The 16,363-nt window shown below is 37.3% G+C and overlaps 1 protein-coding gene across 1 annotated transcript in view; it reads left to right on the forward strand.

Moving 5' to 3' along the window:
* Positions 1 to 34: 34 nt before the first annotated feature.
* Positions 35 to 16,363, forward strand: part of DMGDH (dimethylglycine dehydrogenase) — a 43,425-nt gene continuing 27,096 nt past the window's right edge. Inside the window, exons 1-5 of the mRNA XM_062017726.1 lie at positions 35 to 156; positions 1,733 to 1,898; positions 9,598 to 9,696; positions 10,594 to 10,758; positions 11,247 to 11,451. Of these exons, the coding sequence (XP_061873710.1) occupies positions 35 to 156; positions 1,733 to 1,898; positions 9,598 to 9,696; positions 10,594 to 10,758; positions 11,247 to 11,451 (757 nt within the window). The remainder of the gene's footprint in view (positions 157 to 1,732; positions 1,899 to 9,597; positions 9,697 to 10,593; positions 10,759 to 11,246; positions 11,452 to 16,363) is intronic.

Consider the following 16,363-nt stretch of genomic DNA (forward strand, 5'->3'; position numbering starts at 1 on the left):
GGAGCCAGCGCTCTGCATCCCATTGGTGTGCGGGATGAGTGCGGCGCTGCGGGGAGCCCTGCAGCGGCTGCGGCCCCTCAGCCGCGGCGGACGGCCCGAGCCCCTCGTCGCGGCTGCCCTGCGGCCCGTCGGCGTCAGCGCGGGCGCCCGAGGGCGGTGAGTGCGGGCCGGGCCGGGCAGGGGGCGGCGGAGCGCCGTTACTGGTCGCGGCTGCCAGCGTTTGGCCCCCGAGGGTACGGCTGCCCGGCAAGGGCAGCAGGGGAAGGCGGGCTAGGGAAGGGGCTCCTGCCTCCCGCGCCAGGGAAGACCAGACCCGGGTTCGGGGCGAGGCGCTGACCTAGTAGAGAGAGATCCTTCCTGTTGTCATCTGGGCCATAGTGATGAGCAAAAAATTAACTGCTTTAGCTGGCGCGAGCAAACACATCTGGATGAACCGTGTGGTTGGTTCACAGGGAAGATATGCCCCGGATTTTTTTCAGGCTCCCGAGTTCTAAAGAAAAGTGTGAAAAGAGCTGAAAGTCAGACAGGGTATTCTAAAATTCAGGGTCTAAAAGCAGCATGAGAAAAGGCTCTGCAATTGACCTCGATTACCAAGGACTAGAGGAACTGGTCAAAGTGTCTCACATTTGGCTATTAAACAACTTACTGTTAACTTGCAAAAATTAATATGTAATCTCAAGAAAGAACACAAGCAAGTGTGTGGTACACCAAAGACGGAAAACTTGTAGGGTCCATTGCTACCATTTTGTTTACTTTTCATTAATTGTCACATAGAGAATAAATATGGTACGTATTCCTCCTGCATTTGTTTTTAAAATGTCATGTTTTTAGAAGATTTCCATTCATAATACACACAACTAATAGGTTTTATCTCTGAGTGGAGGACAGGTGTAAGACACGTTAGAAAGCCTTTTGCCAGAGGAATAATTGCATATTAACTGTCCTGAAGGGAAAGATTGTGTCTTCATAGTTGTCTGTACTGCCACTGTACTAGGAGTCCCTACCTTGTCTCAGATCAAACAAAATCTGTCTTTTATTTAAATTCAGATAAATTTCCTGGTCTGGATTGCCATCAGTAGGTAGGGCAGCAGAGAGGAGTATCAAAGGAGATGCAGGAGAATGGGGCTGCCTGTGGCAGCAGTTCTGCTTCATGCTGGCTTTAAGTGGTTGTGAAAATGCAGTGAGGTGTAGTAGCAGGTGTGAGCCATTGGTGAAACACTGTTTCTGCAATGTTTAGACTTCAGGAAAGTAGAATATGTAAAATTGTACAGAATATGAAGATAAATATTAGATTTCTTTACTCCAGAACACACACACTGATGTTGTCTCCTGACATTGGCTTTAGAAATTCATTGAGGAGCCTTACTAAGCACACATTTTTAAAAGGCTTTGGTTTGTGTATACAATAGCACTTCTGAAAAGTCAAGTTTTGACACTGTCAGTTCAGGGGTACCATTTCTTATTGATAATTAGGATCTATTTGTAAGTGAATATTGGACAAATAACAAAGATTTTGAACTTGGAAGTAAACTTCCTTGGTTTTTTGTTTTACTGCTGTTTATGTACATGATTCTTTAAGAGCATTTACTTTTAAAGAAGATGAGAATGAAGCAGTCAGATTTTAAGTCAGGTGTGTGTAGACTTCCAAGCAGACACCAAGTTGTATTATGATTGAAGCAGTGAACAGTGAAGCAGTTGTCTTTTTGTAATTGTATTTTTATTTTTCTTCCAGGAAGGAAACTTCATCTTCTTCCTTGGTGAAAGACAGAGCAGACACAGTGATCATTGGAGGTGGTTGTGTTGGTGTCAGTCTAGCCTATCACTTGGCTAAGGCTGGCTTGAAGGATGTTGTTCTGCTCGAAAAATCTGAGCTCACTGCAGGGTCTACTTGGCATGCAGTAAGAAATGTTTTATTAATCTCTCAGATTAACAGCAGTTTGTGTATATAATGGTGGCTGAAGTTTCATTACCTTTATATTCTCTGTCTCTCCAGAGATTAATTATCTTCCTCATTTTATAGATACAAACTTTAGCGTGGAGTTCCGTATGGATTGGCTGTATGGGTTTTGAACACTTGGTTCAGCTATCTCTAGTATGCTTTTCTCATTTGCAAAAATTAGGACAAATACTGCATTTGAAATTACTGAAAGATAACTGTATTATACATTTTAGGTAGTTCACTGGATTTAGACTTTAAACTTTATTTTAACTTGGACATTTTTAATTAAATGTTTTATTTCTATGATAATCTAATTTATACTGCAGACTTTATTGTTGGAAGTGGTTGCACTGGCATGCAAAAATCAGAAATGTGGGATTTAGCGTTATTTTGTGTAATCATTTTTTATATATGTGTTATCCTGAAAAAGAGATAATTGAGAGGCAGCATCAGTGTCCAGTTCTCAGAGAATATCACTGTCCCAGAAACTGATTCTTGTTAGAGACAAGAGCTTTCTTTCCTGCCAATGTTGACATTACACAAAATCTTGGAGAAGCAAAGCTAACATCTGTACATTGTGGTGTTTAAGGCTGTACATTTGTCAGTACTGTAAGGTAAAGAATTGAAAAGACATCATATATCAATTGCAAGATGGGGACACCTCTTGGAATTACACTGAATGCATGAACATGCTGGTACACAATGTGCATGTATATAATTACATCTTTTCTGTCAGTGTTTGTAGCAGATAGTGTAACAAAATTAAATAAAGCTTGCCACAACTATAGATGCCTTTTCCATTACTTTCCAGCTACATTTAGCCAAAATTGAAAGAAGGTTATCCCTGTGTCTAGCAATTACCAGAACAGTAAAAGCCCAGCACTTTGTTGTCTTGAGCTACTCTGTTAATACAATAGAACATTTATGCAATACTTGGTATTGTTTTACAACTATAGTATCTGAGTGCCCTTCTGGAGCAAATTAAAGAGGATGATTCAGATGGATTATATTTTACTTGCACTTCTCATACTTCCCCCAGGAGAGGAAGTCTGAAATTTGAAAAACTTCACTTTAGTGCAGATGTTTTGTGTGTTTGAGGCCTTATGAGAAAACAATAGTAAAAAATTAAATCACAAAAAAATCATGCCTGAAACGCATAAGTAGGTTTATACTTCACTTTACTTGCTTCGCAACAAACAAGGTGAAAGAAAACACATATAGAGTTATAAAAAGCAAAATTCTGTAATTTCGTCTCTTCCAGACAAGTCATGTCTCAACAGATGGCAGTTCAGCAAACAGAGGAACATCATGCATTATCTATAGCGTCAGATCATGCATTTTTTATGTTGAATTGTAACTATGAAATGCTCAAAGAAATAGTTTGACTGAAACACAAGAGTGTAGCACAGACTGAACTTTATTTTCCCAATGCATAAACAGAATATGTTTATAAGAATTAATAAAAATTACCTCACTGAATAAGAAACCAAAATCATGAATTGGGGGTTGTTATTATATGTTTCCTTTATTCTTGTTGCTATACTCTCTCACTCTAGCTTTTTGCTCATAACTATGTAAAAGTAACTTCTCTTTCAGTATTTTTGCCTTCACTTTTTAGTGAGTGTGGCAGTGGAGCACTAAGGGGTGAACTCCATTTCAAAAGAAGGGACCTGGTGTGCAGCAGAGAAAATGCCTGCACTGCCACTATTGAGAGGACTCTTTGTGTCACCTGTTGCAACAGAATTTTATGTGATTAACATAGCAAAATATCTAGTTAAGGAACAGGTTATAATGGATAACTATTAAGTAAACTACATAGTAATCTTTCCTCATTGAACTCAGAGTGCCGTGTCTGAAGTTGAAAAATTTGGTAACTTTCAGATGAGGAGAAGGATCAAAACTGTGACTACGAGTTCTTTGTTATACTGACTATTGGGCATTTATCAGTGGTTACAGTCATACAGTACTAGATATAGTACTACAGTTAGCACATGAAATGGCACGTAGTATATTGCCTGCAGCCACAGATGTTTAAACTGGTTCAAATGTTTCTGTGCTTTCCATCTTTCCATGCTTTCCATCTTTCATAGTCCAGTAAGTGCTACCAGAGCTCAAGATCATGTTTCCTTATAGATCATGTTCCTGCTAGTGTTGCTACCAAAACTTTCTTCTGCTTCTCAGATCTGAGGTAAATTTGACTGACCCCCATGTGTGCAAAAACTATGCACATTTTATATTACCGTAAGATATACATAAGAGAGCAAACGCTACTCCTTTTTGTACCTAACCATGAAAAAATAGTGATTATTACATGAGTGTAATATTAGATCAAGATATAGGCTTTAAGAATTATTGAAATTGTACTATCCTGCAAGTTGTGTTATTTGCAATCTCACTGAAGCCCTGGGGACTAAAAAGGCATATAGAACTCACTCAGCTAATAGACACTTTGTGTTATTACTTTTTTAAAAGGTGTTTTCTAAGAAAATATGTAACATATCATTCTGTTACGTGATACTTCATGCAGTTGGTATTGCTGTTGACAGTTAAAAAAGCACAGCACAAGACAAACAAAAACTTGTTATAATTTGGTCAAACTTGCAAGAGGAGATAACATAGTGTATAAGTGTGTTAATACTTTTTTGTTCCAGAGTGGTAGTTTAATAATTGCAGTAGTATAAAATCTGAAACAGATTGAAAGACCAAAACTGATACACAAAATTTTACCATAAACAAATTACAACTAGAAAATATGCTTTGAAATCTGTGCCCATTCTCATAGCAAAGTGTCTAATCTTAAAATTATTTTCCCAAATCATGTTCACCTGCAATAACCAAATCTGTCTTACAGAAATATGTAAAAACCTAAAGCAAATCTTCAAATATAAGAGTGGTTTACCCTGAAACTCAGGAAACAAAGCAGATGCATTGAGAGGCCATTTGGGCCAGACAGGGAGCTCATGACTAAGTTCTGGAGCAAAAATGCAGTATACAAGAGGTAGAAGCAGGAAAAGGCTACAAAAGGGCAATTTATAAAAAAATGCTTGTGGATGTGAAGAGGATGGTAGGAAAACCAAAGCTCAGCTAGAATTAAGAATTGTAAGGAACCTTAAAGGTGGCAAGAAGAGCTTCTACTGCTGTATTAGCAGTAAAGGCTGAATGAGGAAAATGTGGAACTGCGGCAGAATGAGGTGGATAATTTAGTCACAGTGTACATCAATAAGGCTGAAGTATTCTATCCCCTTTTTGCTGGAGTTTTTACTAACAAGGTTTCTCAGGCCTCTGTGCTATGAGCAGGGTTCAAAAAGAGGAACTACCAGCAATGGATGAGGATCAAGCCAGGGATTACTGGGAGAACCTGACTCGTGCATGTGCATTGAACCAGATGGGTTGCATCCAAGAATGCTGCTGGTGACATTGCAGGGCTGTAGATATATCACCTTTGAAAAGCTGTGGACATCGGTGGAGGTGCCCAACTTTTGGAGAGGGGCATATGTATGCATTAAAAAAAACCCAAAACCTGAAGGGTCAAGCAGAGGAGCTGAAGGTCAGCTAGCCATACTTTGATTTATTGGAAAACTGTGAAGTGAATCTCAGATCATGGCCTGTAAAGGGCAAAAAAAAGTGATTTGGAATAGTCAGCATAATTTCATGAAAATGAAATTGCGTTTGGCCAAACCTGGCTGCTTTCTATAATTATAGACAAGGAAATAGCAGTTGATGCCACTTACCTAGACTTTAGCAAGACTTTAGACACTGTCTCCTGTAATATTCATGTGTTCTACTGAAGATGTTATGGTCTATATGACTGGACAGATAGATAGTTAAAAGGCTTGTGGATGATTTGGCTCAGAGGGTAGTGGTTCAGATCATATTCTACCTATGGAAATAAATGGAGTGTCACAGCGGTCTATCCTGAGACCCGTTTGTCCTTCTAGTAGATAGGGGTCAGCATAAAAGACACAGACATAGTCAGAAAATGAACAGCTGATTTTTGCTTATGTCTAAAGCACTAAGATAACAAACAAAATAGTGCAGTAAATTTTGCAAAGCATTAGAGAGAATAAGTAAGGCAATGCACTTAACTATTGCTACACAAATTTAATGACAATAATTAAGAAGAAAACATCATCAATTGCCTTGATGATCCTCGTTCAGATCCGCAGTTGCTGGGGAGCCCCAGTTGCAGCAAGCATTTGCAGAACCTGTCCTGGCAACGGAGAAGTCCTATACAGTGCATCCCCTCATAGGTGAGGTCTCCAAATCACTGCAAGAGGATCCAGTTTGTAATAATAGCTTGTAACGTGGAACATCTGGTTTCTCAACTCATTGAGATACCATCTGGAACTTGGCCAGGACTCAGGGAGGAACTAAGGGAGTTTCTTTATCTATCTGGCTTTGGTCATGTGTTTTCACAAAAGGCCAGACACCTAGTTTCATGCATGCCCTTAACAGCTTGCCTCTGAACAAGCAAAGGAATACATTTGCATGGTGTCTGTCTTCACTTATAATTATATTCTATCTAAGCTACATCTTTTACTAACAATCAGACACTAATTTTATATGATGTTTGATTGGGATGTTCATCTAGAAGTCAATTTTAGTTTTAGGCCTATTGCTCAGGCCTCAGCCACCATCATCTTTTAACATCTTTACCAATGATCTGGAGTAGATGACCAAGTACATACTCATCAAGTTTGCAGCTGACACCAAACTGGGAGGACCAGTCAATGCACTCAAGTGCAGAACTGGCATGCACTGGAACCTAGACAGGCTGGAAGGACAGAAGGACAGGGATTTTATGACATTTCACAAGGACAAATGTAAAGTCCTGTACTTGTCTGGGGAAGTAGTGCAGTCTCTGTCCTTTGAGGCTGAAGAGAATCTGGGGCAGCCTGGCCTGCAGCTGACCCTGCTTTGAGCATGAGGTTGGATAGAGACCTCCTGAGGTACCATTCAATCTGTTGTATTATAATTTTTTAGTGATTCTATGATTTAAGTTTTTATACAGTCCAGTGAGGTTGTAGTTGTCTCCCAGCTGCACTCTTGAAGTCAGAAGCACATTTATCTGAAGCCAAAAGGCATCAAATGTATCTAAAATTCTTTTATTCACTTAAAAATATCATGGATAGAAGTTTTTCTTTAATTCTGGCAATTATATTCTCTTGAATGTATATGGTTTTTTAACTAACTTGCAAATGTTTTGCTGTTCATTAATTTCAAAATGAGCTTACCAACAGTGACCACTAAAATGGAGCTTATCTACATCTGGAAAATATGAGACTACATTTGGAAAAATAACAGAATAAAATGTTTATATAAATAAAAGAGAATGGTAAAAATAATATCATGACAAAATTTGCAGGTATAAGTGAATTAATTACTCACAGGTTATTGTACCTGATTAAATAAATGTTTCAATGCCTAACTTATTTCTTTATTCTCTATACATAGAAAAAGACCCTTAGGGCTTATTTTTTAAGAAACCGTTTTTAATTACAGGTTCTGCAATGAAACAGCCTCGCTGTTAGTCTGAGGTGATTAAAATAAACGTATTCATAATAACATAAAAGGATATGTAGCAGATGAGATCAAATCTATGTTTAGTCAAATATCTAGTCTCCAGTGATATGCTATGTAGTGGTGATCGGACATAATAATAAGAAAAAGACAGGTATTTTTTTTCCAGGCTAATTAATTTAGCCCATGAACTTTCTGAATCCAGCAATCCTGTTTTGTGCTTCATGTAGCCTTCAGTAGATTTTTCTCCCTTCTATGGATTTGTGTGATCACTTTTTAAATCCAGATTTGGACAATGCCAAACAGAAACAAATTTATGAAACTAAAACCAAACTAGGAATTAATTTATCAGTCACAACTGAAAAATCTAATACTGGTAAAGGATTAATTTTGTACTTTTCCCTATTGGTTTATTTTGTCATTTCAGTCATGTAATACACAATGATATTATTTGTAAACTGTAAAATATCAGAAAGATAAAATCCTCATTAAAGAGTAGGAAAAACTTTTAACACAGTGACTAGTGTAAAGACGTACAACTAGTAGTGCCAAACAGTTATTATAGTCATGCTCCCAAGGTACTAAGTATGTGTCATCTCAAGCAATGAGTGTGATTTATGGTTTTTTGATGAAAATGCTATCTGAATGTAAGCCATTTACTAAGAGCAATTTGAAGCTAATTGTTTCTGAAGGAGAAGATCTGGTCTTAAATGTGAAGCTGCACCAAGAAGGATAGATCGGAAAGGGCCTTGGTTTAAAAAAATGAGGATGTAGTCTAATATGTGCAATATAGGTTGATACTAGTTATAGAGAAGTTTGACATTTAATGGCTTCTTAGCGTAATTAAATTGGTTTTAATTAAAATTTATCTTTAGGGACTACTAAGTTTTGTTTTTCCTTTTTGCATTTGAACAGTTCTAGCTTTTAACAATTCTAGCTTTAAAAAATAAAGTCTTAAAATGTACAGGACAGAATAGAGCTGAAAAGCTAAAATTAAGACTAGACAATATATGCATATATGTGTGTGTGTATATATGTGCTACATTTAATTTCTATGTTTTGAGCTATATTTCTCTCAGAATGGCAGTGAATTCAAAGTGGACTTTGGTATCTAGCTCCCATAGTTCAAACAACCTAAATTTATTAATAAGCTCTATTTTGGTTGGTGAAATATCCATAAAAATACAATTCTTATATATATATATATATATATATAAATAATATTTAAATTAATGTAGTTACTTATCTTCAAAAACAATGGTAATTTTGCATTTCTGCTGTCTTGCTTGGAAAAAGTTTTAGTGAGATGTCAGGTTCAGAAGATATGAAGACATATTTTTCACTTTGGTAACTTTTCAATTCTGCTTTTCTACATGCAAAATGTCTGCAGTTATGAATATCATTAGATTGATGCAGCTGTCTCTATTGTAGACAAGTGAACAGTTTCCTTAAATACAGAAGAGTCTGTATTAACTTCTTGATTTTACCTTAGCATGTACCCTTTTACCTTTGCATGAACCCAGAAGGGCTTGACAACTTCTAAAGTCAGATCTGCTAAAATGATGTGCAAAATGCATACTGAAATTTCTTAAGCTGCTTCTGAAATGCAGCAGTTGCACTTTAACTTTCATGAGACAACTGGTGAGAGCAGAATATTGATGTCCATGGCTCTGCTGTTCATGCCCCATTAAACTAATAACTCTTGTTCAGATCTAGCCTTTGTGAAGTTTTGGTTTCTCACCCATCTCCATTTTCAAGAAGGGAAAGATACTGCTACAGGACATTTAGAGTTAATTAGTTGATCTGATTGGTCAGGAATGGAGTTGTTCATGTCTTTCATTCAAAGCAGACAACAGAATAATTTAAGGAAGAAAGGAAACTGTAGGAGAAAACAACTGCAATAGTATCATGGGCTGACAAACTCAGTGGGAAAAGATAGTTTGAAAAGCACGTGTGCGGAGAATAAGAATGCTATAAGTAGGGAAAGTTGGTTTTTTTTTTTGGTAGCAGTTGTCTTTATCCATGTGTCGCTTTTCTTTATAGCATCTTGCCAGTTCCTTTCTGAGTGACAGTTGGAGGAAGGGAAAGAAAATACTGCATTTCTAATATATCTATGTTGTTCCTTTTTCTTCTTTAAGGCTGGTTTAACTACTTATTTTCATCCTGGAATAAACTTGAAGAAAATTCATTTTTACAGCATCAGGCTCTATGAAAAGTTGGAAGAAGAGACGGGACAGGTAATCTCTCAACCTTTACAATATTAATTCAGATCAATACTAACCTTACTAAGTCCTACAAAAATCTTTGGAGTTGACAAGTTTTGTATGTGTATGTTCATGACTATCATAAGGTTTCCATTTTATTGAAATATATTCTTCAGTCATTCAATATACTCTGGTACTTAGTCACTGGATATTTTAGATGGTTTCCCAGATCCCTCTGAAGTTTAAGAAAACCCATCAGAAGCTCAGCGGACTAAGAGTCTGCAAATTTAGCTTGGTATAGGAGTTAAAATAACATCAAGGATCTGGAATGAATGGATTGATTATGATGCATTCCTACTTTAAATATGTCCACTTAAAAGTTCATGTGATATGATGCTGTCTCTACTTGAGAGAATTGCTGCATCTCTTTCAGGGGTGTTTTTTAGTGACTTAAGGAATGGGTCTGTCATCATTCAGCTGTATAGGTTTCATTTACCAACCTCATGCTTTCTTCAGACAGCAGCAGAAATTGAGTTATCCTCACTGTACTAGTCTAAAAACTTGATAATTGTAATAAAATGGTTTTTTCCTCTTTCTAATGCTCAGCTAGATAAGATACCATGGCAGATTATTTTTGTGAGTTCCACTAAAAGACTTATTTGGCCATATTAATGTCCTGTGAGGTAACATGGAAAATTTGAAGAAAATAGTGTATACCAGGAAGTAAGCATTCAGTGTTCAGCTATATAAGGATTTCTGTTGTATTAAACAGACAAAAATAGGTAGGCGGTTACTTACTGTGTCAATGGAGTTTCTTAGTTAAATTTATTCTGCAGCATCTCAGTGGAAAACTATGCAGAGCACAGGAACACACATTTATGAAGGTAAGTAGAAGTTCTTTCAGTAATTCACTTTTGTTCTTTGTTTTAGGCTGTGGGGTTTCATCAGCCTGGCAGCATCAGAATTGCTTCAACTCCTACTAGAGTGGATGAATTCAAATACCAAATGACTCGCACTGGTTGGCACCCAACAGAGCAGTACCTAATAACACCTGAGAAAGTACAAGAGCTATTTCCCTTGTTGAACATGGATAAGGTAAAGAAACTAATTTTATGGGAAGTAACTTCCATTGCAACTAAATATTAGTCTATCAGATATGTAGACATAAGGTCTATTTCCTTTATAAACTGTACAAGAAATTACTGTTTTTCAGTAAAAAAACTCCAGCATTATAGACTAAAATCAATCTCACATGCATTTTACTGCATACTGTGTGCCCATGGGCAAGTTATAATTATTAGTTATAATATATAAATTAGTTATTAGTTTATTAGTTATAATATATAAAATATAATGTTAAAGCATTGCAACCTTTGATTGCAAGGCAGAGTGGAGCGATTTTATTTCGTTATACTATTGTTAAGTTGGATAGCTGTATCCCTGATGTTACATGTTTTGAAAATTTGTTTTGATTTGACTCTCTGAGGTTTACTGAATTAAAAAACCAAAGTATTTAAAAAAAGAATAGTTAATTTGGATAAATTTTAATTTATTTGATTTGGGGGGATTTTATTTCCATTTAGGTTTTGGCTGGCCTGTATAACCCTGGAGATGGTCATATTGACCCCTATTCTCTCACTATGGCCTTGGCTGCAGGAGCCAGAAAATATGGTGCTCAGTTAAATTACCCCGTCCAAGTGACTAACCTGAACTCCCGATCAGATGGGACATGGGAAGTTGAAACTCCATCTGGAGTAATCCGAGCAAAAAGAGTTGTGAATACAGCAGGTAGGGTTCAACATAAGCTTTGTATATGCTTCAAACTTACAAACTACTGACATGGAACCCCTGTGTTGAATTTAGTGGATTATAAGAATAAGTAATAGATGGTTTGATCATTCACTTGGCTTGTGGTAGAATGTACTTGGCAAGTACTGCTTTACAGTATTGTGAACATTTAGCTCTTATGCTAATTACCCCTGACTAGGCATTAAAAATGCTTTTTTTTCTGATTTGCCTCCAGCAGTTACTAGTCAGAGTGTCTTCTTAAATTTTAGTAGCAGAAGAAACTTTAACTGATCTATAATAAGTTGTGCAGAAGAGAAGCTACTCTCTATGCATAATGTCCTCTAAAATCTTATTAAAGATACTTAGGAAGGGAGATGGGATGTACAAATGAATTAGAAATGTCTTCACTGGTTTTTCAAAGAGACTGAGAATTTGCAGCAAATAAGACAACCCTGCCTATTTCAGTATTGTCTTTCTCTAAGATTTAACTCTATCCACATATCCTTGAAACTGAAGATTTTTGTTGGCCTTTGAGTAGCATTTCAAACATGACTTGGATTCACAATATATTTTTTTCATGTAATAAAAATTTCCTAACTCAAAGGAGCTTCTATTTACCTATGCATTTTTATTCTTTATTTTGTTAAGGAAGCCAAAGTGACGTTTCTGCTTCAAAGAACTTCTGGGCAAGAGTACCTCGTATTTATGTTTATTTTCTTAAACAAGCTGATAGGTCTAAAAACCTGTTTTCAATCTAAATTATACAAGTTACAGCAAAACATATTTTTAGTGAAACTGTTGGTACCTCCAACATTGAGGAGTGCCTTCTCCTTCCTAGTGGAAGACTTTCTGTTTTCAATTGTTTGAAAACATTCCAAATATTTACTATTTGGATGAAATTTTTGCAGACTGGGTCTCAAACTTAATCATATCTGCATTTTTTTAAGGTGTTCAAACATCCCATCTCAGTGAATAATCACACTTCCGTAGGAAGCTGTGATTGTTTAAGAGGACTTTCTCTTTTGCTCAGATGGACAAGTGAACATGGCTAACTATAAAGCATCAGTATTTGATTGCCTTTGAACTGTCTGTTCATGGCTTTCACGGGACAGCATTCAGTTACAAAATCACAGACTCACTTACTAATAGATTCATTATGTCATGTGTTACAATGTATGGATGTATTGATCCAAGATCATGTAATGGAAAGGCAGCTTATTTGGCAGTCAGACTGCTTATTCAGGCCACAAATATTTAAGCATTCATTATTCTTAACTATCGGCTCTGCATCAGACGGATGAAGTATCACAGATGTAGTAATTTCCTTTTTTGTAGTGTGGTTATCTTTATTCGGCTTTTGTATCAATTTGATTTTAGGCAAAGTTTTCTAGTAAATGTTTTTCAAAATTTGTTTGCAAAAATTAGGATACACTCTTGTGAAATTTTCCTAAGTATTTGAAATTATTTAATAAACTATTAAACTATCAATAGTTAATTCTCTTCTGTGGTAGATTATTTAGCTGAAATGAACATTTGAAGCACATACTGCTTAACATTCTGGCTAAGGATGTGAAATTGATACTGCATAACACACATCTCTTATAAATGTTCTCTCAGCTAACATTCTTTTTCTCAGCCATGCCTCATTCCACTACAGATCATGACTGGTATAGTTCAGAGATCGTATTTTAGGCTCATGTTGCAGTATGAGCAGAGAAAAATGTAACAGAAGGCTCACTACATTCTCTCTCTCCACTCATCCTCCAACCGACATCTGTTGTGGAACCAGAACGAACTAGTTTCAACCAATATTTAACTGTTCCTTACGTGAGATTTCCATTTTGGAAGAAAGGAGATGCCTAATAAATAATCCCTGATGTGAACTAACTGGTGCTGAGCCTGCTGAAATGATTTGAAGCCTGTTCATAATGGAACGTTTGATTAAGATCTGCAGAAGTAGTGAATTTAGTTAATACACACAGAATGTGTGTGTGTGTATACAAACACACATTTGCAGACATGTACACACTGTATATACAGTCATTTATATGTATATAGTGATGGAAGTTTTTCTTTTTTGAAAACAAGAGGTAGTCCAATTGCATAGTTCAGCAGATATACCAAATAATACCACCACTAGATATTTCAGGATCAGAAGTTTGCAATCTCTCCAATATAATCTTCACAAATGTCCTAGAGATATAATTTATTCTTTACTATATGTGATGGGACTTTCCATCTGCTTCCAATTAGAATTTTGTTTCAAAATACATATTCTTCCTTTTACCATTTTTGAGTTTGTAATAGCTTTTGCATACGGTTCAAAAACTTTAAACAAAGAAATGGTAGTATTTTTCATTAGTAAATGTCAGCTGTTGTTGTCCTAAGCAATTAAATATGCATTTATCAGAAATGTGATTTTTTTTTAGAAGTACAATATTTTATTTTTAACTTTGGTATCATGTTGATTTTGAGCAAACCTATTTGCCTTTAATTCAAAAGTAATTTAAAATCAGATGTGTTTGTAATGTACTTCTGCAAACTTAATGGTAAGAAATTTAATATTATTTTGAAATAAACAGGTTTCAAAGACATAAAATTAAGTCTACTATTTTTATTTTCTTTGAGGAGCTTTAATATGCTTACTCTCTATATTTTCCAATTGATTGTGTTTTAGTGAGTAAGCAAAGCAGTGAATTTATTAGAAGCACTTTCTCAGAGCATTGTATCTTTTCCATATATCTCTAAGTCCAAGCTATTTTGGCAGAAAAATAGTGTGTGATGCTAGCAATTGAATTTTCTGCTACTTCATCATTCTTTCTCCTCTGTGGATTGTTAGCTGACCTTATAACTGTTTTCTTTTTAGGTGGCATGGAAATGCACAAATCAAACAAAGTTGCCTAAAGATTGTTAGCTTGCACTTGAGTCCACATTTGTGTTTGTCATGTGTGATGGAGGAAATCTATGCTGATGTACTAGAAATTCAACTTTATTAGCTTTGTTTGTTTGTTTTGGGTGTCATTAGAGTTCTTTTTTTTTGTATAAGGGAGCATAAGTCAGGTTTCTATAGCCTTAGAGGACATTTTGGATCACTCCCTATATGACTATGGCATGACCTTCCCTAAGCCAATTTAAATAACTTAACATGGATTCTGACAGTCGTCCTTCTCCAAGTGTTGAAGATGCCATTAAGAAGCAAAAGCCTTAGGCGTGGTAAATCCAGAACTGCAGATATTGGTTTCTAGTATTTACTGGGCACAAGCTTTTAAAGGAACAGATGTCTCTATCATTATCCTGCATTTCCTGCTCCCTTGCTATAGTTGCCCTGTTAGCAGTTGTCAAGTTGAGTCATCATAGAAGACATCTTCCTTGGAAATTTTGCATTTTTTAGAACTGTGGGTATTAGATCCTGAGGCTGGTTTATAATATTAAATAAGAGATTGACAGCCCTGCTGGTGCAGCGCAATGGCACGAGGCCAGCACAGTCCAACTCAACTTTCCTAATTGCCCTGGCTTTAGACCACGCTTGAAGATAAGAGGATGTGTTCCTAAGTTAGTGCCAGCAAGCAGTGTGGGCTGGCTGCTCACCGCAGGACAGGGAGGCAAGAGTGGCAACAAGGCTGGCACGGCAGAGACCGAGCCAGCAAGGGCTCTGTCCTGCAGGGCAGGCTCAGGACCAGCAGCTGGGGTCAGCCCACAGTCCAGATAGACAGACAGACTCGTGGGACTGAGGCACGGGCAGATCCTTAGTGATGTAGCCAAGCTGAGACCAAGCCAGGAAGTTGATCCACAAGTACTGAACATGTCTGGTGGTGGTAACTAGGGTCAGATCAACAGACAGGACCACAGAGATGAGGTTGGGCTGACGTCAAGGTGGGAAGTAGTCCATGGACCAGAGCCTGGATCAATGAGGTCCATGGCCAGGCACAGGCCTGGTTGTGACAGAGCTGTAAACAGGCGCACCTACCATCAATCCAGCTCAGACAGGTTCTGAAGACCCTGAGGTGACCTGAAATGGTGCTCCTGGGCTCGTGAGCAGGACTGTGGGTGGAAGCCCCATATGACACTGTTCAAGGTCATTAATGCCTGTTCGTTCCCTCAGGGCTCTGAGAGCTAAATTTTGACCACATCTTGCAGAGTATGGAATTGAAGAGAGAAGTAGGAACATTTGAGTAAGACAAGTAAGCAACAAAAAGGAAGAAGAGTTATATGTCAATCTGGGCAGCATGAGCATAAATCCCAGGAGAAGGGGCAGCAGTTTTTTGTAGCAAATCTTGCTGGAGATGTTTTTTCATAAACAGTTTGAAGTTAGCTCGTCACACAGGAACCACACTGATCTGCCTTCTTTTCCTAGGTGCCATACAGCCCCTAGCATTTTATTTGAAAGGTCCTACCACTTCTTTGTCATCCTCCTTTTTGCCTCTGACCAATCATCACTCCTATACTCTTCTGAGACTCTTGGTTTTCTCCCTTCATTCCCACTTCTGAGACCTCAAGTCCGTGATTGAAAGACTCAGGAGAATGAAGCTGAGGGATATTCCAAGCTTCTTAAAGCAAGTGACATCTCAGTCAACTCTATCTGTCGGACTCCTAGATCTCTATGTTCCAGCCTCACACAGCAGATACGAGCCGTGATGCAGAGTGCAAGCTAACAAGTTTAACAGATACATGTCTTCCACTTCTTGACTTTGACACAAATACCTCACAAAGTGAATGTGTCCTACCAGCTTAACCTTAACAGAGAAAAATCAAGTCTCCTTCAACTTATGCCTAACAGTATACATGAAGGACCCTGAGCAGGCTTTGGGAGCAGGGAAGTTGTTACTTGCATTTTCTGGTCACAGTCTGTATCAGAACATTAAATTGGGCAACTATGTGAGAACACAGTGGCTACTCACCAATACAAATCATA

This window comes from Colius striatus, chromosome Z, assembly GCF_028858725.1.
Source record: "Colius striatus isolate bColStr4 chromosome Z, bColStr4.1.hap1, whole genome shotgun sequence".
NCBI lineage: Eukaryota > Metazoa > Chordata > Aves > Coliiformes > Coliidae > Colius > Colius striatus.